Consider the following 26,706-nt stretch of genomic DNA (forward strand, 5'->3'; position numbering starts at 1 on the left):
CAGGATTTCCTGGGATGTAGGACTTTCAGAGCTAACACTAAGCAAGTCCCCTGCAAGCCCAAACATGATATTCACCTGATGGGGAAGGAACCATCTTTGCCACATTAGAACCACAGCCTTCAATTAGTAGAAACAGTCCAGCTAAACCTAGCATGAAGTCACAGCCTATTAAAACTGCTGGGACTTGACCAATCATCTACCTCCTCATTTTCACAAAGATACCAGACTCAGAGTGGTTGTCGACCTTTTCCCCGGGTCACACAGCTTGCTGGTATATCAGGAACCAGATCCTGGAACGCAACACTCCCAATTTAGGGCACTTCCCACTGCATCACATTTTTTGCTTTGCTCTTATCACTCTTGTAGAATGAGTTCATCTGAATTTTCTTCAGGACTTGGCTTTTAAAACAGTGAAAATTGCTGTTTATATTGGGCAACACTTTTTTTTCATGTTGGGATAGTGAATGGCATCAGGAGGCTATAACTGGCCTCAACTGGCCATTCACATTACTACATGGCATCCATTCCTGTCATTTTACAGCCCAGTTAAAAATCTTCAGCACGCAACCACTAGTCATCACGAGATGCCACCCTTGGTGGAGATGGTCACATGTCAGGACGATGTACCCCTGGGTGACCGGCTGGTTTGTGACTAGCTCACAGGCACACAGATTAGCATCTACAAAGTGCATGAAAATCTTGCTTCTTCATACCTTAGATTCTTTCAGGGGGAAGACATAAGATGCCTGTTCTAAAAAGTTGAGGTTAATGTAGAAAACAATCAGTTTTAAGTACTTTACAGGTATCATCTTATTTAATCCTCAGCACTTCCTCTGAGTTACCATTATCCTGTTTCAAATACAAGGGAACTGAGGCATAAAGGGGTAATTAGCCCGCCCTGAAAGGTTCTGTTGTTGCCGTTGTTTTAACTCTAGTAAGCGGTGGAGGGTTCTGAGCCTCACGCTCTTTCAGAAGAGAAAACAAGAGCTCAGGAGAGCAAACCAATCCAGAACATGGACTCTGGAATGCAAGGGGAAAGGTGGAGGGCTGTGTTCCTGGGGTGCAGGAGATAAACCAATATGGTGACGATCTGCAGTGAAAAGGAGCGACTCTGTCGACTTCTGCATGCAGCACACACAAAGGATAACGTAGTGTTTCAGCCCGACCTCCATCTTCATTGGCTATCCTCACTTAACCATAGTAAGTACCAAACACCTTATGCTGTCCTGCATCAGTCCATGCTGGAGTACAGCCACTGGTTCTGGAGAATCCCACCATGATGTACCATTGCTAACAGTCCCTTCACAAAGTTCCTTCTCAGCTCCCCAGCCTCACTCGATCCTCTGAACCCCTTAGTATTGCATCTTCCCCTTTGACTTTTAGCCCGTCCACCCAGAAACTCAGCCAGTGGGTTGGATAGGACCTACCACATGAAATCAAACACTTCTGAAGAAGTGTGACAGCATTAATGAAGTGAAACTGGCAAGTTGAAGTGATTTTGATATTTCCATCTCTCAATTTTCTTCCTCCCTTCTAGTACATTCTATCCTGTTCTGTCTTAAACTGTGATCTTCTGCAGCAGGCTTAGTTTTAGTTCTTTATATTTAACTGGGAATGTATTTCACTGGCACCATTTAAGACAGAATGGTGCCACTCTCAGCATTAGCCACACATTAAAGCTGAACTTTCCTGGCAGAACCATAATTAGAAATTTACTTTGTCCCCACAGGAGTAACTTAAAGCATCACAGAACAGGTAGTTGTTTTATGGGAGAACAAAACTCTTCCTGGTGCTTCTGAAATCAAAGCATGTGAAAAACTTTTAAGGGGCCAACATTTAGGTTTGATCAATTCCAACTATGAACACAACTACTCTGATATGAAAACACACAGTGCAGTCTTCAGTTTTATAGGAGACATCTAGAATTCTTCAGTGGCCCAGATACTATGCTTTGGGGCAAGGAAACTGCTCACCAGTTCTTCAGAAACACCTTCAAAATGGAGAAGAGCTGACTTCAATGAATTCTGCTTTTTCTATAATTTTATATGCTGGGCTCTAGCCATGTTGTAGCAAACACTTCAAGGTACCCCATAAAAAAAAAGTCACTCCATCAAAACATATTACTCCATAATGATTATACAAGGTATGAAAGAAAGGAGGAGCATGATTTTATTGAAATCTTTTAGTACAGTGTTGGAAGATCTTCGAATCCTATATTCTAAAGCAATACAAGCACTGCAAATGACGTAGTTCCTGAATCTAGTTGAAATCATCTCTACCACAGGAGAGTTATCATACAAATCTCTTGAAGTTGTTGGATGTAATTTAAGTGGAAAATGGAGCAACTTTGGTATAGTCGTATTTCTCTGGATCCCCTTTTTGGCTAGATGTACACCAAGTCGATTGCCATTCAGCAGAGTTGGATAGAACCAGTATGTTTGATGGTTTCATTGAAATGTTTCCGCACGAGCAGCAAGGGATTGCATGAGCTCAAATGAAGCAGCTCTCAAGGCCATCTTCATCATCTTTCTTTGAACTGGACCATCAAATGCCACTGCGTAGGGCTAAGTCTAGTCTAGTTAGTTGACAGATGTACCAGAAGTACTTTAAAATACAAAATGAAGCTAAATAACCGTGGAAACAATCAGCTCTTAATTCAGAGAATGACAATATCACTTTCTTAATATCTTTATCTGAATATCATTTTTGAAAATGAATTTTAAAATTATATGTCAGCTCTATAACACATTTAGATCTATGTGTTAGACTAAATCTTCAATGAAATCACTGCTTTAAATCAACAGGTTTTAGTAACTGTTAATGTGTCTATGCTGGGATGCCAAGATGTCTAGCTGCGTGCATTCATAACTACATTTTCACTCTACAGAAATTGAAGAAATACAGATTATCACTCATTTGTCAAAAAGAATAATTACATACATCTCAATGGACTCTTCATATATCTCAAATCAACTCTGTCTAGATAGAGTCCATGTATTGCATAGGTGACTTTAGCCATTTTAAGGTACAGCAAAATGCTAGTTTCTGCAATGATTAAAACAATCCTTTAAAACTTTGATTTAACCTCTGCTGTGATGAAGTTTGAAATCTTAAAGATTGCCATTCAGGTTTGTTAATAATTTAAAGAGACCTCATTTTTCCACCCACTGAATTTAGATCCGAGACTTTGCTCTGAGTTTTGAGATCCAGCAGGAGGAGGAGACTTCTCTTTCTTTTTCCTGGGCTTTGTCTATGGAGGCACGTTTTCTTTTTTGTGGGTGGAAGCGCTCAGCTGGTTGTCCACCAATGTGCCCTTAGTACAATTCAGAGTTGCTGCTTGCTGCCTGCCACCGAGGAGGGGGCACCTCACTCAGGAGCCATCAAAGGTCACCTGTGAATAAAGCTCTCTTCCCTCCACCATCACTCCTTGGGCCACCACTGAACATTCACTTCATGGAGCAACTAATGCTTACCTATTTGTCCTTTATTTGGTAGGCCCTTCTCACCTATGTAACAGCTTTAGCTAAAATAATCTATTGCCTAGAAGGTCTGCTACTTGTGATTATAAAAGACCAAAAACCACGAGGTCACCACTAAGGAGATAACGTTTAAACGTGTATTTGGAGGCACCCACCAAAAATGTACCCTTTTATCATGTCAAAAGCAAAATATAGATGGGACTAGTAAAGCTAAGAGGACTTAGGGAAGAAGTCCTTGTTGCAGTGGAGAGCCATAACATAAAAATCTTGAGGAAAAAGGCAGAGTAAAAGCTAGAGCTAAAAACAGGACATTAAAAAAAACAAGATGGCAGGACATGAGGTGCATCTGGATGGACAGAGCTTGAACGTGACCCCGAACCTGGAGATTATCTTAAAAGAGTTTCTCAATCAGATCTATTGCTGAACAAACTTTTGGAATTTTAGAACAGTGTATTTCATGAAAAGTGACGGTCATGCTTTTCAGAAGTGGTAATAAAAAAATACACTGCTTCTGAGGTGTCTATTGTTTACCAAAAATAAACATGCCAGTGGCCATCTTCAGCTATTGATGCATTTCATCCTAATTAAGCATAATGACCAAAATGGTTTCCTGGAAACCTGACCACTAAAAACAAATATTCAAAATTCAGGGTATTATTAATTCTCTAAGGTTCACTCAAAAGTGAAAGACTAATTCTCTACAGGGTTTCACCCAAATGTCCATAGACATTATCATTTTATATTTACAAAAAGGCTTTAATCTGAAGTGACCTTTGGTAGCCCCGAAATTCTTAAACTATGAACTTCCACAATGAAATTATAAACTTGAAAGTTGTGGCCTCAAAGTACTGACAGAACAAAGGGCGGGGGGAAAAGTCACTTATCAGAACAAGTCAAGGTAACAAAAACATTTCTCCTTTAAGACTGTTCACTTAAAAGATCAAATAACCACTGCCCTCCTCACTAAAGTGAAAATAAATGGTTGAGATCTTTAAGAGGGGGAAAACAGTGGCCTTGGAGTATACATAGACCTGATGCTTTCGCATTAACATAACTGCTCAGTCCCAAAGCTAAAAAAATCAGACAAATGCACGCAAGTTAGAAGCCAGACCAGGCTTGCTCCACACCTCACATCTTTACAGTGGGACGTGACTGAACAGGTAAGACACAGATTCACCGTTGTGGGTCCTTCGGATCGCCTCAGCCAAGATCATCGAAATGTCAATAACCTAAACACCAGTGAAAAGACAGAAAAGGGGAGAGGAAAGTGGGACATCTCAGTGATGTTTAATTAGAAACATAGAAGCCAGAAAGCCTAGAAAAGCTTTCTCCAGCACATAAGATATGCTACTTGTAAACCCCCAGCCCATATCCACTTCTTCTGAGAGGACAGTTTATGCCTGTCTTCAGAGTACAATCCTGGGTGAGGGATCCTGGAAGTAAGATTTTTCAGTGTAGATACTTCAAAGGCTGTTCAGGGCTGCTGTTAACCAGAGACATCCTTTTCTTTGGGTGTTTGTTGTTTTTAAATTATTTTTACTCAATCATTGCGTAGAAGATTTTTGTCTCTCGGTTTCTGAAAACACAGATACCACAGCATCTAACGATACAGCTGTAATCACCTAACTCCAAGGTCAGCATTAGAACAGCCATACACAATGGAGAAGGCAATGGCACCCGACTCCAGTACTCTTGCCTGGAAAATCCCACGGACGGAGGAGCCTGGTAGGCTGCAGTCCGTGGGGTTGCTAAGAGTCGGACATGACTGAGTGACTTCACTTTCACTTTTCACTTTCATGCATTAGAGAAGGAAATGGCAACCCACTCCAGTGTTCTTGCCTAGAGAATCTCAGGGATGGGGGAGCCTGGTGGGCTGCTGTCTAAGGGGTTGCACAGAGTCAGACACGACTGAAGAGACTTAGCAGCAGCAGCAGCAGACAATGCATAAATGCATAGGCATGGCTGTGTTACAATAAAACTTTATTTACAAAAGCAGATGGTGGGCTGGATTGGGCCTGCAGGCCTTAATTTACTGACTCTCAACTACTGAGAATCAGACATGAAAATCTAAGGCAAAGCTATTTTGACCATTTTCAAACAAATCTCCTGGGGCCAAATGAACTGCGTTGCTCCCTGATAGATGAGAAATCACAAGGTGGATCACTCTGATCCATCTTCATGCTCTAATGATGGGAATGGAGGCTTCCAGCAATGAAAGGACTTGCCAAGGTTCACCAAGCTACAGAGGCCAAACAAGAATTCAAACCCTTCGACTTATTTCAGGTCAACTGGTGTACAGCAATCATTGCCACCTCTCTGGGGGCCCCCAAGTCAGGAGGGATAGGAGTAAACCCTTGGTACAGCCTTATCATTTCAAACAGAAACCTTGCACCCATTAAACACTAACTCCCTAAAGCCGCTCCTGGCAACCACCACTCTACTTCCCCTTTCTATGCGTCTGACTACTCTAGGGCCCTCAGGTTAAGTGGAATCTAGTTTAAATATCACACAGCATTTGTCCTTTTGTGACTAGCTTCTTTCATTTAGCATACCATTTTCAAGATTCATCCATGTTACTGCATGTGTCAGAATTTCCTTCCTTTTTAAGACTGAGGAATATTTCACTGTATGAAGAGACCACACTTTGGTTACCCATTCAACTGGCGCTGGATAGTTTGGTCATTTCCACCTTTTGACTATTCCGACTAGGGCCTGCTATGAATGTTTGTGTGCAAGGTTTTGTTGAACACCCGTTTTCAGATTCAGGGGAATAATCCTAGAGGCGGACCTGGTGGATCATACGGTAATTCTGTTTAGCTTTAGCACAGTCTGTTTCTTAATGGTCTTTACTGTGGCTTTATTCACTTACTCTTTATAACTTTGACCTCTGCTGACCCCAGCTTTTCCCAGATTATCTAACATGTATCAGACCTTCCCATTACAGGAAGCTACAACCTCTGCCAACATCTGCCTTAGCAAGGGGTCACACATGCAAGATGCAATGCTATTTTTCGGGATGTGAGCTAAGTGTCTCACTGCACGGCTCTGCCAGCAGTGTAGCCAGTACCTGAATCTTGGAGCAGTGTTTCATCTTGTCCTCTTGGGGAATAGTGTTTGTCACAACAACAGCCTCAAAGGCAGCATTATTTATTCTGGAAATAGCTGGCCCAGAGAAGATCCCATGGGTAAGGATAGCATACACTTTGGTGGCTCCAGCCGAGAGTAGTCTATAAAACAAAAGACAAAAAAGTTAAGTGCACACAAATATTCTTGAAACATTCTCCCCTTTGTGTGAATTTAGAAGCAATAGTGTGTTCCATATAGGAAAACATGAAACCAATTTCACTCACATTTATTAGTCTAAAACATGATCTTTTAAGCTATGTGCTGACCAAACACTTTATATTTCCTTACATCAGGGATTATCACCCTTGGCTTTGGGCCCGGACAATTCTTTGTTGTGCAGCACACATCCCTGGCCTCTACCCAATAGCAACACCCCTCCCCTCAGTTGTCACAACCAAAAATGTCTCCCGACATTGTCAAATGTCTCCTAGGAAACAAAACTGCCCAGGTTTAAAAGAGCAAAGCCAAAACGTCCCATGTTGACATACAATCAATACAAAAAGGTGAGCTATTCTACACTCTTAGTTTTGCTCTGTCTTTGAAACCTTCTGTGCACTGGACCCTCCCAGCACATCTCAGTCCATGCATTCTGCAGCCATGCACAGGTGGGCAGTGGCTCCTAGGTAGGATAGCCCAGCTCTAAGCCCCTGGAAGGCCACAGCTGATAAAGCTGGAGTGAAAGCGAGCAAAGGAAGGGAGGGCCTAAAGAGGCCGAAAGACTGTCTTTTCCCCTCTGCTCAGTTTCAGAAGCTTCTTCTCTGAACTTTTAAAAAAAATACACTGCAAGTAAAACCTTGAAAACAAACACCAGGCCATAAAGGACCACGGTTTTTTCCCTACCAAGACAAAAAGAAATGGGCCTAGAAACTGACTTTGGTCTGAAAATCCACTACTAAGCAGTCAGTAATAATTAGGAGGACGGAGCTCGGTTTTTAGCAGCTGATGCTTCTCCTTTCTTCATGAGATGGCCTAGCGCTTTCCTGAAAGGTCTGGAAGCACCCTCATACTTGTCTGCAGCATGGCAGATGGTGCCACAGGTGTCGGCCATGTCATCCACAAGGATGGCCACGCGGTCCTTCACGTCGCCCACCAGGACCATCCGGTCCACTTCATTCGCCTTCTTTCTCTCCTTGTGAATCAGTGCAAACTCCACGTTCAACCTGTCCGCGATTGACGTGACCCTGCTCAAAGACATATACAAACACAGACTTAGTGAACATAGACTTCTGGTTATTGCAGGGGGTTGGGGGGAGGCTGGGAAGAAGGGATAGTTAGGAAGTTTGGGGTGGACATGTATACACTGGTGTATTTAAAATTGATAACCAACAAGGATCTACTGTATAGCATAGGGAACTCTGCTCAATATTATGCAACAAACTAAATGGGAAGAGAATTTGAGAAAGAATAGAAACGTGTAAATAAATAACTGAATCACTTTCCTGTACACCTGAAACTAACACAACACTGTTAGCCAACTATACTCCAACATAAAATTAAAAGTTAAAAAGATACATAGGGAAAAGAAGGAAAAGAATTACAGCTGAAGTCTGAAAACATATTCCCAAAATTACATTAGAAAACTCTCGGTTTACAAAATAAGAAAAAAAAAAATAGACAGATGTGTCAAATATTGTCAAAACAAAAAAGACTGTGCTTCTCACAGCTGCATTTTAGGACTATTGTAACTAGCCCCACTCAAGATAATGCAGGAATCAGGCCTCGCCTGAAAAGCCAGGCCTGGTGTGGGGTATGTGCTAAGCAACCAACACGGAGGAATGTGCCAGGACATGGCCTTGTGCCTGGAGCAGCTGGGGAAGAAAGCCAGGGTGCCTTGACCACGGTCTAAAACTCCTGACACTCAACAGGCTGATGTTTACGGGCATCTTGTAAAGTCAGAGGCCCAAATGAAAGTAAATTATTTAGAAAGTACTAACTGCTCAGTTTGGGGAGCAGCCATGAGGGACAAAGTCCTGTTTAGCGAAGCCACGTAAGCTGAAGGCTTATGACAAAGGGCTTGACTGCACTTGAGGCCTCTGAGATTGTAATCACAGTCCAAGCCTCTGCCCATCTACAGCAAAGGCTCAAAGTCATCAGCCCTGAAAGGCCTGAACTGGCTAAAGGAGAAGTTGGCAGGCTAGGCTTGCTGCTGAGCCCGGGGCATTCTACATTTTTCCTGTGAAGAACAGACTTCCATGATGAAACTTAGCATAAAATAATCCCACTGACATAAGGGAACATGAAATATCCTGTTTCACTTCTTAAAATGACAGTCTCTTATTATGCAATGCAGCTGAAAAAAATTTTTGAAGGACCAAAACACAGACTCAGACACAACCCAATTTAGTATGCAGTCACTAGAGGATACAACCTCTGGATGCTTAAGTCCTGGCACCACTCACTGTGTCCTCCTCAAATGGTGACCAAGTAGAGCCCGGCCCAATCATTGAGGAGAACCCACTTTCTGGGGCCAAGAGGGCAGCAGGAAGGGGACTGTGTACCATGGGTTACCCCTGCTTGTTTCTGAGAACATACAACAACTGGTATCATTTGTAACTGTGGTAGACAAAGTTATACATATTATATACAGAGGTATGTATACCTAATAGAATTTGAACACTGACAAAAATTTTGCCCCATAATCGCCTTAAAACATATACTACTCTCTTTATGCCAATTTCATAAAAGATGTGCTCTTTAAACTCCAATTAAGGAAAGCTAGTTTCTCAGAAAATAAGACAGATTTTGCCAAGAAAAGCCTCTTGAACACCTTACATATGAGCATATAAAAATTTTGTTTCTATGTAAGGATCAGGAAGACCTCGGTAGGGCAGGGCCAAGGTCCACAGCCTCACACGGGGACGCACCACCACGTGGGGTGAAGGTGGCATGGCCTGTGTTCATCTGTCTGCCAGGGGATCTGCTCTCCTGAGTCTGCGAATAAACACACCAGCAGGGGGCGCAGCGGCCCGAGTGGGAAGGAAGCTGAGCTATGCAGTTTGGTGGGTAGGGTGGGGGTCAGGGGGATAGAGGAAGGCATGGAACATGAGTGGGGAGCCCCAGGCACTTCAGGTACCCAATGGCAATGTCAGAAGCAGAAAAGCAGGGAAACTATTCCTGCAAAAAAGCTCCAGGGTTGTTACAATATCCCTATTTCTCCACAGGTTCCCATGCTTCTCTTCCAGGTGTACAACTGTGACTTACTGCCTATTCCTAACATACAGTTGTTGAGACAGGGTATTATACAGAAATCTCAGGCGGAAAAAGCTAGAACAACAACAACAAAAATACATAGTTCAATTTCTATTTCTTCTGGATACACCATTACAGTCTTTACAGAAGAAAAAGAAAAAAAAAGGAAAATCTGAAATAGTTGCACCAACTTCCTGAACCAGTTTTATGTGAATATTGACCATATCAACAGTGGCGTGCTTCCTTCCTAAGGTCTACTTTTTTCTCAGCTTCAAAGACTACCCACGAGTGACCTCTTGTGGTGATATTAAGTTTTACCTGGAACAAATTAAGCTTCAAAGGTTTTTCTACAGCAACAAGTCCCAATTTCTCAGACACCTATTTTTGTCTGTGTGTGTGAAAAACAACTTATCACATCAAGCAAAGAAGTCACAGATAATGTCAACTGCATGTACCATGTGTTACTTGCGAGGCTATTTTGTTGGTTGGGGAATAGCTTACTCTAGGATATGCGAGATGTGTAGCAAAAATTTAAGGGAAAAGAAACAGAGGTGACAAGAATTCTGAAATGCACACCCTTAAAAAGTTTGCCTTTCCCAGCAGAGAGGGAGCAGCAGGGTAGTCTGAGTGGAACTGATCTGAAGGGGCTCTGAACAAAAACAACATCTTGCTGCTGGCCTAGCTAGCCGATTCTGTTATTATTATTATTTTTTTTTTTTAGCAGGGGTTAGCAAGTGCATGAGGGAACTTGGCATATAATAAAAGATGGTACTTCAAGTCAAAGGGAAAAGAATTGATTACTTAACAGTTTGGGGACAATCTAAATAGCTGGGAACAGGGGAACTTGGATTCTTCATTCACTGTTTATTCCAAAACAAGTTTCAGATTGAAGAAAAATCAAAATATTAAAAAGGAAAAAAGCAACCCTTAAAATACGTAAAATCAGAGGAGAGGAAAAATGTTAAGGGTGAAGCTTTCATAAACCCAGAAGCCATAATTTGAAAAAGAGATAAATATGACTACATAAGAATGTTTTAAGAGTCTTGCAGAGAAGAAAAACACAAGAAGTGAAAAACTTGGAGAATTATTTGCTACACAGAGAAGCAAAGATGTCACTTCCTGCCTGCACAGAACTTCTAACAAACCAGAGGAAGAGGCCTCCAGCTGATAGAACAAGCAAAAGGTAGGAACAAAAAATAAACATGCTGGAAAGAGCGCTCAACCTTATGCACAGCAACTGGAATTAACAGGAAGACATGCCCTGTACCACTCAGCTGATCTGTAAAGTAAAAAGAAGTTTGATCAAGTGCTGAGCAAATGAGCCTGTGTACGAAGTCACTGGCATGCATAGTCAGGAATGTCAACTGGTCTTTTCCTCCTTAACTGAAGTATACTTGATTTACAATGGTGTGTTAGTTTCAGGTGTACAGCACACTGATTCAGTTATACATATGTGTGTGTGTATATATATATTTATTTTTTTTTCAGATTCTTTTCTATTATGGTTTAAGATATTGCATATACTTCCCTGTGCTATACAGTAGGTTCTCGCTTGTCTATTTTATACACAGTAGTTTTATCTGCTGATCCCAATGTTTTATCTTCTTTGAAAGACCCAATTTTGCCGCTGTCCATCAAAACCGAAATAGCTCATGCTCTTGGACTTGGTGACAGTAGTTCTAGGAACACTTGTACTTCCACTACTTGCACATGTATAGGAAACGTGAAAGTGAGTGTCGTGCTGCAGGAACGTGCCTAAGAACACCAGCAACAGCACCAACTCAAGAGGAATGAGACTGGCTAAAGGAATCCCTACGCCTACACACAAGGGCCTATTACCCAGCCGCCAAAACCAAGAAAGCCGGGCTCCTGCACAGCTGTGGAACGCTTGCTAAGGTGGAACACACTTTTAAAAAACACAGAGAAGTATGTGCAGCGTATTATCATCTGTGTGAAATAAAAAGGGAGATACATGTTTCAATAGCATTTCCAAATGCTATTGGAAAGACTGGAAAGAATAGAGGCCTCTCAAGAAAGAGGTGGGACACATCACCTCATCCAAAAAAAAAAAAAAAAACGGGAGGGGGCTGGGATGGGAAAAGATAAGGCCATACAAGTTTGTGGACGGAGCTCTCTTCACGTCGCCCTTCCTAACGGAGAGCCCTCTCCCCACCAGAGAAGCAGTTGTGTGCTTCTACCCGGGGACCGAGTCCGGAGTCTCGGCGCACAGTACAGCACTCTATCGAATCGGCGTTCCACCGCCTTCACCCTGATCCTTAACTGTCTCTACTGACTGCTCAGTACACTTCCTGAGGCCATTCAGCGTGCCTGCGCTCTGTTGCTTTTAGTGCCAAGCCAGTTTCTGGCCAGCATCCTCCTTTTCCAGCCTAGCACTGTTCTGTGGCTCCACGAGGTAGGCTGCCCGCCGCCCAGTCATCTGCAAGCTCGGGCTCTCCGGGGGCTGCACCCTCTCGCTTTCCTAACTTGGATCATCAGGTGGTCTTCATCGCATGAGGTGGTCTTCCGCGGGGAGTATTTCCTGAACAGCTGGGCTTGTGGAATTCTCCCTCTGCCGTTCTGCAGCCTGGGGTCCATTTTCCCAGCACTGGGACCCCCACACCAGGGTGCAAGTGCAAATCCCACCACACATCCAGCCGTAGCATAGACCCTGAGCTGGCGCTCTCGCAGGTGGCGCCTTTCTCCCTGCCCTCTCCCTTCTCTCCGGAGGCTCCCCTGTGGGCACTAGCCTCTGCCAAGCCACCCGTCTCTTCCTGGATCCGACCCATCACCCAGGTCACCCTGAGCGCAGCTCTCAGCCTTTTTTATTTCTTGGCCACAGTTATCTCCCTTTCCCTGGCAGTTCAGTTGGTAAAGAATCCACCTGCAATGCAGGAGACACCGGTTTGAATCCTGGGTCAGGAAGATCCGCTAGAGAAGGGATAGGCTACCCACTCCAGTATTCTTGGGCTTCCCTTGTGGCTCAGCTGGTAAAGAATCTGCCTGCCATGTTGGAGACCTGGGTTTGATCCCTGGGTTAAGAAGGGAAAGGCTACCCACTCCAGTATTCTAGACTGGAGAATTCCATGGACTGTATAGTCCATGGGGTTGCAAAGAGTCAGACACGACTGAGCGACTTTTACTCACTCACATACTCACTCACTCATCTCCCTTTCTCTCGGGCTGCTCTGTCGACAGGGATTTTAAAACTGTTGTATTTTGGCTTCCATTGCTAAGTGTTTGTAGTAAGAAGGCCAAGCTTGGTCAGTTGTGTTGTGAAGTGAAAGCCTTATTTTCCAGTTAGGCTCATGGCTTCTATCACCAGAAATAAAAGCTTTTTAAAAACTCAGAACATTCTTTGCTGAAAATAAATGTCTATGTGTATTTTTTTTTCTTTCGTGAGTGATGAAATATTAAAGATGACAGCTCTCTGCTCTGGAGGTGAAGCCTGTTGGTTACTTACTTGGTCATCTGCAAAATAAACTGGTAAGTCATTTAAGACATGCTTCCTTACCTAACACATACAGCAAGGAAAAAGCAGTTAGCAAACCCAGAAACCTGCCTCGTGCCACCTGAGCCTGTGCAATACCTTTTGGCGCCCCCAGCGTCAGGTGAAACAATGATACAATTTTTCCAGTCAGTGATGTTCTCCCGAATCCACTGCAGGACCGCAGGCTCTGCGTACAAGTTATCCACGGGGATATCAAAGAAGCCCTAAAGGGAGAAGTGGGTGTCATGTTATAACAGGGCTTTTTAAAAAAGATCTTCTCTGCAATTAAATAAAATTTGAATTTTTTATTCAAAAGAAGCCTTTTCAACAGATTCCCCTTTTACTTCTTTTTAAAAATATTTTTTTCAATTGAAGTATACATTGTATTTCTTTTTTAAAAAATGTTTTTGTAACTGAAGTATAGTTGATTGACAATGCTATGTTAGTTTCAGGTATACAGCCAAGTGATTCAGATATATATATATATATATATATATATATATATATTCTTTTTAAGATTCTCTTCTGTTATACGTTACTACAAGATGCTGAATATAGTTCCCTGTGCTATACAGTGGGTTTTTGTTGTATATCTATTTTATATTTTATCCTTCCCCCCACATTTTCCCTTTGGTAACTATTAAGTTTCTTTTCTGTGTCTGTACAGACTCCCTTTTCTTAATTCAAATGGAATTAAATCAAAAGACAGATACGTTCCAGAAGCAGATTTTGGTTCAGCTGGTATCTTTGGGGACATGGTCTATTACCTTATGATCACCACTATTCTAAGAAAAGGAGACTGTCTTTGTAGATAAGTGGGGGAAAGATTTGGTTAAAGCTAATCTTAAGCATCTTATTGTAAGCCAAATAATTCACAGTTCACTGTACTGCAGGGCAGGCATACTGTAATTCGGCCTGTTTTATAGATGAAGGAACTAAGTTATGAAGAGTATTTAAAAACTTAACAACTCTCCCATTCTAATTATTGGCAAAAGTTGAGGCAGAATTACAGAGTTTACTACCAAGAAGCCATTCCTGCTCCTCCAAAATTGAGTGGAGGCAAGGTGGTGGTGGAGATGGGCGATATCAATGTTAAATTATCTAAGTTCGGTAAAAAAGACGAAAATCCCAGAGAGTCACCATATACAAACTTAAAAACACAAGTAGTGTTACCTCCTTTGAAAACTAACCTAACAGAGAGTTAGGATTTAACCACTTGCATTAAGCCCTCACTATAACCAAGAACAACAAAGAAAATGCTGGAACCTGTATCTGAGAGGCATGCAGGTCCATGGTGATGATGTGATCCGCTCCAGCGACAGAGAGCATATTGGCCACAAGCTTTGCTGAAATCGGAGCACGACTCTAAAATACAAAGGCACAACTTTTATAATAAGGGAGAGATGGCGACATTCAGATTTCTCCCACTGAGATCTACAGGAGAAAGATGAATCACAGATGTGTTATTACATGTAAAGAGAAGTAACATTAATAATTTAATTCCTCAGTAATTTGAATTTAGTAATTTAAATTATTTAATTAATAAAGAAAGTTATAGATTATAACAGCAAAAGAGACTCATCCCAGTTTTATTCACCAAATACTAATTATTTATTATTGGGAGACAGTGTGCCTGACACTGGATACAGAAAACAAATATCAAAGAAGCAAAAATTAAAGATAAATACACATAATACCACAATTTATGTAATTCCAATTGTGACAACTAGGTAGAATAAAAGGTACCAAGAGAGAAAGTGAGAGGGAGACAGAGAGAGACACAGACAGACAACAGCATGAAGGACAAGAAGTTAAAAGACATTAGTTGTCAGAGGCCCCTCTAAGGAAAGTACTTCTTTTTTTTCTTAAGTTCACAACTGAGCAATTTAAAAAAAAATTTTTTTAATATAAATTTATTTAATTGGAGGCTAATTACTTTACAATATTGTATTGGTTTTGCCATACATCAACATGAATCTGCCACGGGTGTTCAGGAAAGTGCTTCTTAAGGCGAGGCCAGCAGAGGCAGAGACTAGTGGTGCAGAAAGAGCCCATGTGACATTATGGAGGCTGAGAGGTCACTCACATCCAAGGACGGACAGAGCCTAGTGTGGCTACCTGGTGGTCCAGGATGCAGCGCAAGGGGATATCTGAAGGGAGGCAGGGCTACATCTTCAGAGCCCCAAAGGTCAGTCCTTAAAGCTGAGTTTCTGCACTACAGCTAGAAGCAAAGGCTGTTACGAATTCAACAACAACCAGTAGGAAGAAAGAACAGCTTAAGGTGATGGATCAGCTGATATTTAGAGAAACAGACCGCAGTGTGACACTGTATCTTCTTGAAGGTACCTAAGTTCTTCATAGCTTTAGCTTCCACACCATAAGTGATGGACATGAACTCTGCCCACGTCAAAACAATCCAAGGGACTATACAGGCATGATTAGGCCTACGGAAAGAGTTCAGCACTTTGCTATAAATCAAGCATTCTTACATACAACAAAAAAGAAAATGTAAGCTTAATAGAAGATTTTATTCAAACTTACAATGTTATGTAAGTTTCAATTATACCTAAAAGCGGAAAACAAAGATTTCATTCAAAATAGTAATAAATGATCTCTGTTAAATACACAGACATGCATACAGTATATTCCTGTAAAAACACACACAGGAATTAAATCAAAATGTGAACCGATTATTTTTATTTTCTCTAGTATCATTCTTTTCTAAAAAAAGAAATTATATTTTACGATAATTCACACGCCCACACACACATACACTTTTTTTTTCCACACACAAAGAATGAGAGGAAATATCCCAAATGTTAACAGTAAATGTTTCCAGAAAGTGAGATGATGGGGAAATAGTTTTCTAATTTTTTGTGAATCATTCGACTCAGGTTTTTTCACAATGTAACTCCCCTGCTCTGTTCCACGTTGTCCTTGAGATAAAAAGCCTCCCGCCAGTGTGTGGCTCTAGCTACTTAGAAGTGGTCTGCCCTGCACCCTCAGCCTCAAGGAGTGGTCCTCCCCAGAGCGGGCTCTGGGCCCCCTCTCTCCCTCTTCTGGAGAACACTGTAAGCCTTGCCATCTACACCCACACTCCCACCTTACCCTTAATCTGCCCCTACCTTTGCAGACCCTGTATGTCTGATCCTCCAGATCTGGTTCCAATCTCCAAACTTTAAGGCACCTGGAGAGTGATCTGTCCGTTATAAAGGGACACAGCATTTGGCCCCCACCATGTGGGACCACCGTAAGCCACCTGCTTAAAGATGGACATCAGAAGATCGTTTACGTAGAATGCATAGTTCACAACTAGACTATGTGTCCCTCAAGAGCAAAGGATTGGTTTTGGAGATGTCTACATCACCTGCAACCCCAGCTCTGTACCTTGCATGTGACAGTTCTTCAATAAATATTTCATAACAGGATTTCTAGAACACTGAGTTTCCAAGGCTTAGTCATTCACCCCACTGACTGGGAGAGTTACTTAGTCTAACAAAATTCCAGGGTAATTAAAAGAACAAATCCATCGCTGGGAATGTGATTCACTATGCTGATCAACTTCCTCTAAGTTGATAACCTGCAAAAAGATTCCTCTGTCTCTCCACGGCATCAAGCCATTCTTACTTCTGAGAGCTAGAGCACAGGAGCAATTTCTAAATCCATACTTTCTGCTCTCCTTCAAACTCTGTTTTAGAAGTTAATTTTCAGACCATCTTTCATGATTTGCCTTAACACCCAACTGCATCTTGCAAGAAAAATGATTCCCAGGTTTTAACTGACTTTATGGTTAAGAAAGAGAAAAAACTAGTATGGCATTTCAACAAAGGTAGTCAAGGTACAGCAACTGCAAATAAAACGGTTGACTCCCCTAATGAAAAATGGTTAAAAATCAAATATTTTGTGAGCCAGACCAGTCTGGACAAAGATTCTCCAGAGAGTCCAGATTTCATTCAGCATATTAGCTGCTGCCCTGATAAAAAGCGTAAACTTCACAAGCTTTAAAAATGGAAAAGATTATAGAAATTTGTGTCAGCACAACTGTCCTCAATTTTTCCAGTTAAGAAATCAAAAGAAACAATGTGACCATTGAAAATAGATCATAACTTTGAAAATTTTGAAAAACAGCCCTCTGTGATTCCTTTTTTGCTATCAGTTTTTCTCCAACAATATGGCGTACCATTTCTGAATTCTGGGTTCCTTCTACTACTACTGGTGCCAACTCTCAACTGCTATCGTGGCCTGGCTTCTGTGTTGCTGACAGCGCTCACCTTGTCTCTTCTACCAGTGGTTAAGTTCAGAAAGTCGTGGGATTGTCTGATTGAGGTAAAAGAGAAAAGTGCCCACCGTATTGTTTCCAAGAAATGTTCCGACAGCAAAGTGACTAAGTAACAGTGAAAGAAAGGAAAGAAACTGGTGTTCAAAATGGCCTCCACAAGAAAACCTATCTAAACGTCCAACAATGGAAGCTGGATAAAGAGATAGTCAGACAAAGCAGATTCAGGGGATAGTTAAGCCCACTGGGGGCTCTGGAGGGCTCTTTGCCAGCAAGATGGCAAGTGGAGGCCAGAGGCCAAGAGTGACCTCACATCTCCTGTGGGAGCAGGAGATCAGCCACACAGACCCTGCTGGTGTCTCTGTATCATGATGATCAAATGGAAGAAACAAAGTTTGAAAATACAATCTTGGAACAAGAGGTAAGTTCCAGATACTTGCAAACAAAAAAATGCAGGTGTCTCAGTATTTGTATCAGTTAAAAAGAAAGTTAGGATAAAAAAAGACAACCAAAAACCAAAAAACCAGCTAGGGTTCCAAACTGTTAACACAGTGGTAGATGGCCAAGTAATAATAAAAGGAGTAATTTACTGAAAAAGCAGTAATGTATCAAATGTCTTAGTGCCAAGTGCAAAGGTTACTAGAAATAAAAGGAAAATCTGGTGACAAATGGCAGAATACAGAATTTACTAAACCTCCTGTTATGTAGAAGAGAGATGGTAGCAGAATATTAGCTTCTCTAGGACATAGACAAGAATGAAGATGCTGAATAATCCCATGGAAATGCACAAATGGGAGGAAGAGCTGGGACGACAGATTACACTGAGGGAACAAAAGAAATCAATTTAAATTTAGCAGCTAAAAATGCACATAAAACTTGCAAATCAAGTCTGGAATAAAAGCAGCTTGACAAATGATACGTGGGAGGTCATATGCCTCACCGGAGCAGATGGGACCTATACATAAGCTAAAGCCAAGTTACAAAGTGAAAGACACACACACACACACACACCTCTCCACATACTACACACTCTCCAATATTTCATGACAATGGCAATTACCTGCTATTCAATGTCCATAAATAAATGTTTTATAGACATACAACCATGCCCATTCATTTACATCCTGTCTCTGTCATACAACTGGAGCTTGGTAGTTAACACAGAGACCATACAGACCTTCACAGGAAAAGCTTGCTGACCCTTTCTAACATATATAATGAGTCACATTTCAAGTGCAGAATGGAGTTCTGGAGATCAAAATTTTAGTGTGCAATTCACTGAGTAAGCTGTGTTCAGCAGAGTCTGGAAATCACACCTGAAGGAGTTGACATTAAAATTTACGGGAACCTTGCTACAGGAATCCATATTTATAAACAACTTTTTTCACATGAGGGGAATCTTATGCACTGTTGAGAAATTTGCATTGTTTCAGAAAATCAATTCTGGAAACAAATGGAGGTGCACTGGAGAAAGTTTCTCTCACAACTAGTTATCCCATCACAGGACAATAGTTTGGCTGCTGAACTAAAAGGATTCACTTGGAACTGACCATCTATTCATAAAACACAAGGAGGGCAACAGCTTAAGTGTTGCTCCCATAGAGGGCTGAATGGTAACCCCAAAACTCACGTTCACCCAGAAGCTCAGACTATGACCCCACTGGGAAATCAAGTCTTTGCGATTTGATTTCAAAGCAAGATGGTCATCAAGATGAGATCATTCTGGATTAGGGGACTCCCTAAATCCAATGACTATCCTTTTATAAAAGGGGAAAGGACACCTAGACACAGGGCAATGACACTACCAGAGGCCGAGGAATGCCAGGAGCCCGCAGAAACGGAAGAGGCAAAGAAGGCTCCCCCTGGTGTCTCCAGAGGGAGTGCAGCCTGCTGGCACCTTGACCCCTGACATCTGGCCTCTAGGACAATGAGGGTGCACATTTCCGTCATTCTAAGCCTTCCAGTTTACGGTCATTTGTTTTGGCAGCCCGAGCAGAATAATACGATCCCTTTGCAAGTTCCCCTCCACCTTCCCTGATTTTTCTTGACGGCAGAGACCATATCTTCTTCAGTTTCTTCTACAACCTCACAGGGCCTCCTACAATGCCAGTGTTGCAAAAAGGATAATTCAACAATACCAACTTCATTCCTGTGGGGGTGTTAAAAAGGGATACTGGTGTAAATTTAACTTGGTATCCTGAGAGAACTGTAGACTCACACACAGCTGAGATGGTGCATCCTTACCCTGGTTTTTCATGGTGACATTTTGCAGCCCTAAGGGAGGAAATCACAACCAGGATACTGACATGGATACAATCCAGGGGTCTGCCTGGGACTTATCAGCATTTTACACTCACCAGAGTGTGTGTGTGTGTGTATGTGTTTAGTTCTACTCCCCACCACAAAGACACACACCAGTTTCATCACAAGGACTATAGTAAGAGTATTTTCAGACCTGCAAAAATACTCTTTACCTGTTTCTGTATCTACAAACATGACGGCTGATTCAAAGATAAACCTTGGATAAGGGCAAGAAAGCATGTTTACTCCATCACAACAGTAGAAGGCCAACATTTCCCAAGGAGTCGGAGGTATGAAGTGAGAAAATAAACGCAGCCATCAAGCTGGAGCCAGTTCCTCCAGCAGCTGCCCTGCATGCATACCTTGTCCTTCTTGTCTTGCCGGGCGTAGGGGAAGCACGGGATCACAGCAGTCACCCTGGAGGACGACGCAATCTTGCAGGCGTTGATCATGATGAGTAGTTCCATCAGGTTGTCGTTGATCTCGCCACAGCCACTCTGGATGATGTACACATCTTCCCCTCTCACACTTTCACCGATCTCCACGCTAGGGAAAGGAAGGTGCTGCTGTTAATAGCTAAGCCTCCCTGGGATCACCCCTAACGGTTGCGACTCGCAAGTACTCAGCAGGCGGTGGTCCTTGAAGGTAGGACATCTTCCACTGAGAGGAGACAGAGCAAAATCAGCGAAGGGGAAGAGGCACACGGGCAAGGACTGGGCAGATTAGACACAAGCTTCCAACACTTCTTACCCGAGTGGAGTTGCAGAGGACATGTGTATTCCCCCCCAGCAACCAGCTGTGACAACACAATCATAGAGGAAGCCCTGTCATCCCGGGAAGCTCGTTGGAGACTCCGTTGCCTTGGGTTTTCTTGGGGGCCAGGGACTCAGTGTTAACCACATGGTTCACTGTTCAGCAGGGACCCTTTCCCATGAGCAATGGGGGAAACCTTGTGTAAACTCAGTTCCCAGAAGCCAGCCAAGGATCATCCTATAAAGGGGCCTTTTTCATATACGAGGGACTCTAATATGCTCTTTAGAAACTGTCTCTGGCCTGTTACATTAACTCTTTTTTGGCTCAGTACTGTATTCTAGTTTTTTACTTTCATTACTGTTACACATATACATTGCTTTAAAAATTCCAACCATTCTGTAAGGCCTGTAGCAAATAAAATAAGCCCAGAGGCAGCCAATTTCATCTCTTGATGTGGTTTTAACATATTTATCTTCAAAGTCCCTCAGTAATGCTTGGATTGCTTCATCTGGATTTTTCATTTTAGGCATCACGGGTTGACTTCTCACTCTGGACCATGAGGACTGACCCGTCCCTTCCCCATCCCATCCCCTGCATCAAGCACAGCCCTCCCATCTCTTGTCGCCATCCTCCCAGCACAGATCAGTTATCTGCCAACCAAATCTGAGGGCTGCATTTTAACTGTGTCGGTGCCATTCAGAGCCAAGCCATACAGTAAACTGAAAACCAAGTTCACGTTGCCTTTCTGTACACAATTTTGGGGGGTGGGTTGTTCACCTTGGAGGAAGTGATCCTACCTCTTCATCTACTAAGTTTTCCAATACAAATGGCAGCCTCAAAACTGAGCTAACAAACGAAACCCCACAATGTCAAGGTCAAGGCCTCGAGCGTGCCCTCTATTCCGCGGCCTGCTGGAGGCTCGCCCCCCCGCCTCCCCCCTCCCTCTGCTGGCTGACCTGGGTTCTCTTCCTGCCTGCACACAGCTGCCTCCTGGGGATTCCCTTCCCCTGTCTCCTGCCCTTTATTTCCCACTCTCTGTACCCTCTCTTGGTGCACTTGCTGGTTTTGCTGATGGACATCCTCTGGTAGTGTCTTGAAAAAAGCAAACAGGAGCTCAACTCTTTGAAAACTGCCTGCCAGGAAGTTGCAAGTGTAGGATTCTGGGGGTTCAACAAGAGAATGAGTGAATACAACACTGGCATACATATACAATCAGCTGTGCCCTTTCTCTTGTGATCAGAAGCCAATTATACCCAATAGTATTGGAAGAGCTGATTATTTCTAAAAGAAAATGGAAATATAAATGGTATTTGGAATACCATATAGTAGGCTATCTGCACCAACAGAAGCTTCTATCCAACTTCAAGTAAAATAATTAGAAGATAAAAATGCCATTTTTTAATTTGACATGATCTGGAAATAGTTTTGATCACAGTGGGTCAGCCTCCCACATACTCTGTGCTCTGCCATGGATGGAAAAGGTACAATGCCAGCCTCAGGATGAGCATATGACAGAGTTTGATGTACTCCTCTCGAGCTCAAGTACTAAGGAGCTAAACGTAATTCCTTTGTGAGCATCGCGTCAAATGTGAGGTGAAGTTGATTGCGAAATCCCAGTATTATAGCTCAGAGGTTGACAATCTACAGCCTGTGAGCTGAGAATAGTGTGGTGGGCAGAATGATGGCCTCCCAAAGACATCAATGTCCTAATCCCCAGAACCTTTGAATATGTTCATTTACAGGACAAAGGAGAAGCAAAGTGGCAGATGGAATTAAGAATACTAGTCAAGTCACCTGAAAACAAGAGAGATTATCCTAGACTATTCTAGTTGGCCCAATGTGATTACAAGGGCCCTTAAACATGGCAGAGGCAGAGAGGTCAGAGAAAGAGATCTGAGGGCCGAAGCAGGGTCAGAGATGTGCTATGTGGCTGGCCCTGAAGATGGAAGAATGGGCCAAGAGCCAAGGAAAGTGGGCAGCCTCTAAGAGCTGGGAAAGCAATGGGTGGATCCTGCCCTAGAGCCTCCACAAGGAACACTGACCCACAATGGATTTCTAACCCGCAGAACTGTAAGATGCAACAGCAACAGAGCTGCTATGGGCCCATGAAACCTAAAATGTTATCTGGCCACTTACAGAAAAAGTTTGCCAACAACTCCTGATGTTATGATTTTTTAGCCCCAAATTTCAGGGGGATAAACTTCTTTGCCCTATTTTTTCTAAGGAACAACCTCAATCCCCATGGGGAAGACAGAAACTACGTACGATCACCATGGCAACTTTTTCCCAAAGCTATTCCTGATTCTACTCATATAGATGGTCACGACTGATCTTTATTCTAGGTCTTTCAAAAATTGTGGGCAGAAGGCAGCATCCACTGCTCTTCACTGATCCTGAAATAAGGCTGATGAGTTTATCTGAGCCAACAACGAATGGGTGTGGCAATTAAAAGACAGCCACAGACTAACATGTTTTCCACCAAGAAGGGCAATCTATGGCCCCTCCCCGTGGACCTGGGAGGACTCTGCAATTGACAACACAATGTGACAGAAGTGTTGATGCCCTGACTTCGGGGTCCAGGCCTTCACAGACTGGGAGCTCTGACTTCCTGTGTTTTGAAGTCCTTGTGCTTGGATGCTAGTTTCCACGCTCTAATAAGGAAGCTCCAGCAGCCCTGTGGGGAGAGGTACAGAGGTTCCCAGCCAAGCTGCCAGGCCAAAGCTACTGCCAACTTACCAGCCATGCAAGCCAGCCAGCTCAGAAGTGGATTCTCCAGCCCCAGATGCCAACACGTGGGGCAGAAAGAAGCCTTCCTTACTGAGCCCTGCTCAAGTCAGTGTGAGAGTCAAAGAAATAACGATCGTACACAACAGATAACCAGGACTTTGGGTCTTACAATCCAGGTAGCCACTCTGGGCAGGTTAACTGACCAGCAGAAAGGGTTACAGTCGCCATCATCCGTGCTGTTCTAGGACGTCATCACAGCCTTTCAATGGTCAACTGGAAAGCTGGAACTGACATCTCCCTGTGGAGCTTAAATGATTTAGAGATGAGAAGGTAAAATCATGAGGCTCTGTGTCCAATTAGACAATGTTTTTTAAATGGGTAATAGGAGGAGTTGAGGACCAGCAGATGCCAAATCAGATTTATGGTCCTGGCTCAGGGAGAGATTTAGGAAGGGGCCCCTGGACCTGAACTGAAGCATTTTTCTCTTCCTTTCGCCCTTCTAAGCTTTTCATCTTTAGGACCACACAGTAAAAACCAGATTACCAGATTACAGGGAGACCTGTTTGTAAAAACTCAACCTCTGGGCCTAGACAGTTCATGGGAAAGAGGGAAGTCAGGAAGTTAACCTCTGATAGTCTAGATATTAAAAACATAAAATATAACTATACAGCAATTCCCAGACTTCATGGTGAGTGGTTTCTGATACCTCATGATTTCTAATTACCTGGTAATTATAAAATACTCAGAAACAATAATTTCTTCTTGACCTATATGACACCACCTCTGGAACACAAACTGTTATTCCTTTCTTCTGAAAGCTACTGAAACTTGAACAGGACTGCTAAATATTGTCGTATTCAAACCTAAATATACTATCCTTTGCCAGAACCCTGACCATCCTAGGAGACTTCGTATGGAACTCTGCAAAGTGGAATTCTTTAGCTGAAAGACTCCTGCATTAATACTACCTGCTACTCATTCACAAATGTGTCTTCACTTATATTATCACCAGGGTCATGTAATGGAAGAAGGAATTCACGGAGCCTAAAAAGCTGACTCAATAGCAAACAACACCTTCTCTCTCTGTCATAACAACCACTCCTCTGTAACTAAGCAATCTTTGCCTATGCCAAGGTCATCAAGATTTTTCTCCCGTGTTTTCTCTTAGAAATTTCCAGTTCTAGGTTTTACATTTAGATTTAGGATTTCAAGGTCATTTCTGAAATGGTAGGAAGTATGGATGGAGTTGTTTGGGGTTTTGGTTTGTTTGTTTGTTTGTTTTTGTTTGTTTGTTTGCAGCTCACCAACACTTGTTCCAGCCCTGCTTGTTGGAAATGTTGGCTGAACTGGGTCTTTGCCAAAGATATTAAAATGATTGGTAACTTAAAAAAATAGATCAGTAACTGAGTATAGTGGTAGATATTTAAGGGGGGAGGGAGAAGGAATGGGACCAACTTGAAATGAGTTAAGAGCTGCGTGGATGCAGGCAAGTGGAAAGAAAGGAGCCCCTGGCCCGGCTTCCGAGGGGGCCACCAGCCTGACCTCACTGAACGGAGGTCACCGCTTCTTGCGGACCTGAGACATGGGGAGCAGCAGTTACACTCAAGCCATGGCCTTGCTGCTGGACACTGCAGTGTCCCAGGACGATGAAGAAGCTGGAGAAGGAAAAAAAAAAAAGTCCATCATCTCTGAGGCAGAAAAGTTAGCACAAGGGATCCCAGCACGTGAGCCCTGAAGTTCTCAGGCTCTTTAAACCCTACGCAGGTCCACACCTGCTGGATAACTCAGGAGCTGGCACCCGAGCAACTTAGGACTGTCACCTGGGGAGCTTTCAACATGCGGACCCTCACAGCCCTCGGAAGAAACCTCCGGGAGCGCGGCGAAGCTGCATTTTCCACAGCCCCGGGCGAACCCAGCGCGCCGCCCGGACTGGGGACGTGGGCGGGACGTTCCCTAGCGCGCCCCGGGTTTGGGAGCAGCGCTGCCGGCAGGAACGCGGACCCCGGGGCGAACACGCCCCGGGCCATGTCCCTGCCCGCGTGCCCCGCACTCGATTCGGCTCCAGCTGTCTGCACCCACCTAGCCCCGCGGGCCGCCCGGGGGGTCGCTCTTCCCGGCTGGGGCCGCTCTCCTTGACTTCTCACGGACGCCGCGGCGGTGGCGCGGAGGCCGCGTCGTGGCCGGCCCGCCCCGGAAGGGGGAGCGGGCGGCCGCAGAGGGGGTCTCAGGCAGACGCCGGCCCCGGCCGGGCCGCTCAACCGCGCGCCCAGAGCCCTCCCCGGCCCGGCCCCCACCTGGTCTCCTGGTTGCTGAACTTCTTGGTGATCACCTTGCCCAGCTCCAGGCCCAGCCGGTCGGCCACGCGCTGGGACAGGTCCTGGTGTGAGCTGCCGCTGAAGAGCACGATGTTGGGCATGGTCGGGCGCGGAGTTCCGAGCGGCGCTGGGCGGCTGAGGCGGCGGTCACTCGGCAACCGGTGGCGAGAGCGGGAAAGCGCGACTGGCGGACACCGGGGAGGAGCGGAGTTAAAGAGGAGCTGGAGGGGGCGGGGCTGAGGGGCGGGGCCTGGGGAGGAGGAGCTGGAGGCGGTGGCGCTCAAGGGGCGGAGCTGCGGGGTGGGAGGAGTGGGAAAGCGCAGCCGCGGGCTTCGGGGGAGGAGCTGGAGGCGGGGCGGAGGAGAGGCAAGGCGCAGCCGCGGTCCCGGAGGCCGAGCTGAAGGAGGAGGAGCCGCGCGGTGGGAAGCGTGGGTTAAGCGCCGCCGTGAGTTCCGGAGGCGGAGCTGGAGGGGCGGGCCTGAGGGAGGAGGAGCTGCAGGAGGAGGCGGAGTGGGAAAGTGAGGCGGCAGGACCCGGAGGAGGAGCTGGAGGGGGAGGAACTGGAGAAGCGAGGCGGGGGAGGAGGAGCGCGAGGCGCGGAGAGGATGGAGGCTGGACGGGTAGCTGGAGGAGCGAGGGAGGGCGGGGCGGGAGGGGGATAGCAGGAAGAAGAGCCCCGAGGGTGTTGGCGAGGCGGGGGCTGCTGCACACCGAGGGCTGTAGGATGAGAAACCCTGGGTGGCCTGGCTCCGTGGGAGAGCTCCAGGCTCTAATCTTGATCTTTCCGTCCAGCTTCGCGGGGGAGTCAGTGAACCTGCTGAACTGTGCACAGACGGAGGGTGCGGCAAGGGGGGAGGGAGATGCCTCCCAGCAGGAGCGCCTCCCAAATTGAAATACCCTCAAACCCGTTGCAGATCGCTAGGGCAGTTTACAAGGTTCTGCACACTGGCCTGCAGGCGAGATCCACATCCTGCCTGTTTGTACCAGAGAGCGAAGCATCGCTTTACACTTGACCATTTCTGGATGTACCTGATAACAGCTACCATGCCATTG

The 26,706-nt window shown here is 44.3% G+C and overlaps 1 protein-coding gene across 5 annotated transcripts in view; it reads right to left on the reverse strand.

Moving 5' to 3' along the window:
• Positions 1-25,865, reverse strand: part of PRPS2 (phosphoribosyl pyrophosphate synthetase 2) — a 31,218-nt gene extending 5,353 nt beyond the window's left edge. Inside the window, exons 1-8 of one of the 5 annotated variants that reach the window (NM_001114152.1) lie at positions 25,633-25,754; positions 20,221-20,404; positions 17,544-17,552; positions 14,548-14,646; positions 13,381-13,505; positions 7,613-7,786; positions 6,547-6,706; positions 3,190-4,708 (exon numbers count right to left, since the gene is read on the reverse strand). In NM_001114152.1, the coding sequence (NP_001107624.1) occupies positions 4,616-4,708; positions 6,547-6,706; positions 7,613-7,786; positions 13,381-13,505; positions 14,548-14,646; positions 17,544-17,552; positions 20,221-20,404; positions 25,633-25,754 (966 nt within the window). In that variant the 3' untranslated portion in view covers positions 3,190-4,615. Of the gene's footprint in view, positions 1-2,146; positions 4,709-6,546; positions 6,707-7,612; positions 7,790-13,380; positions 13,506-14,547; positions 14,647-17,543; positions 17,553-20,220; positions 20,405-25,632 lie in introns of those variants that run through there. The other 4 variants (XM_024988152.2, XM_024988151.2, XM_024988149.2 and 1 more) reach the window with 4 other exon arrangements.
• Positions 25,866-26,706: the final 841 nt, after the last annotated feature.

This window comes from Bos taurus, chromosome X, assembly GCF_002263795.3.
Source record: "Bos taurus isolate L1 Dominette 01449 registration number 42190680 breed Hereford chromosome X, ARS-UCD2.0, whole genome shotgun sequence".
Lineage (NCBI taxonomy): Eukaryota > Metazoa > Chordata > Mammalia > Artiodactyla > Bovidae > Bos > Bos taurus.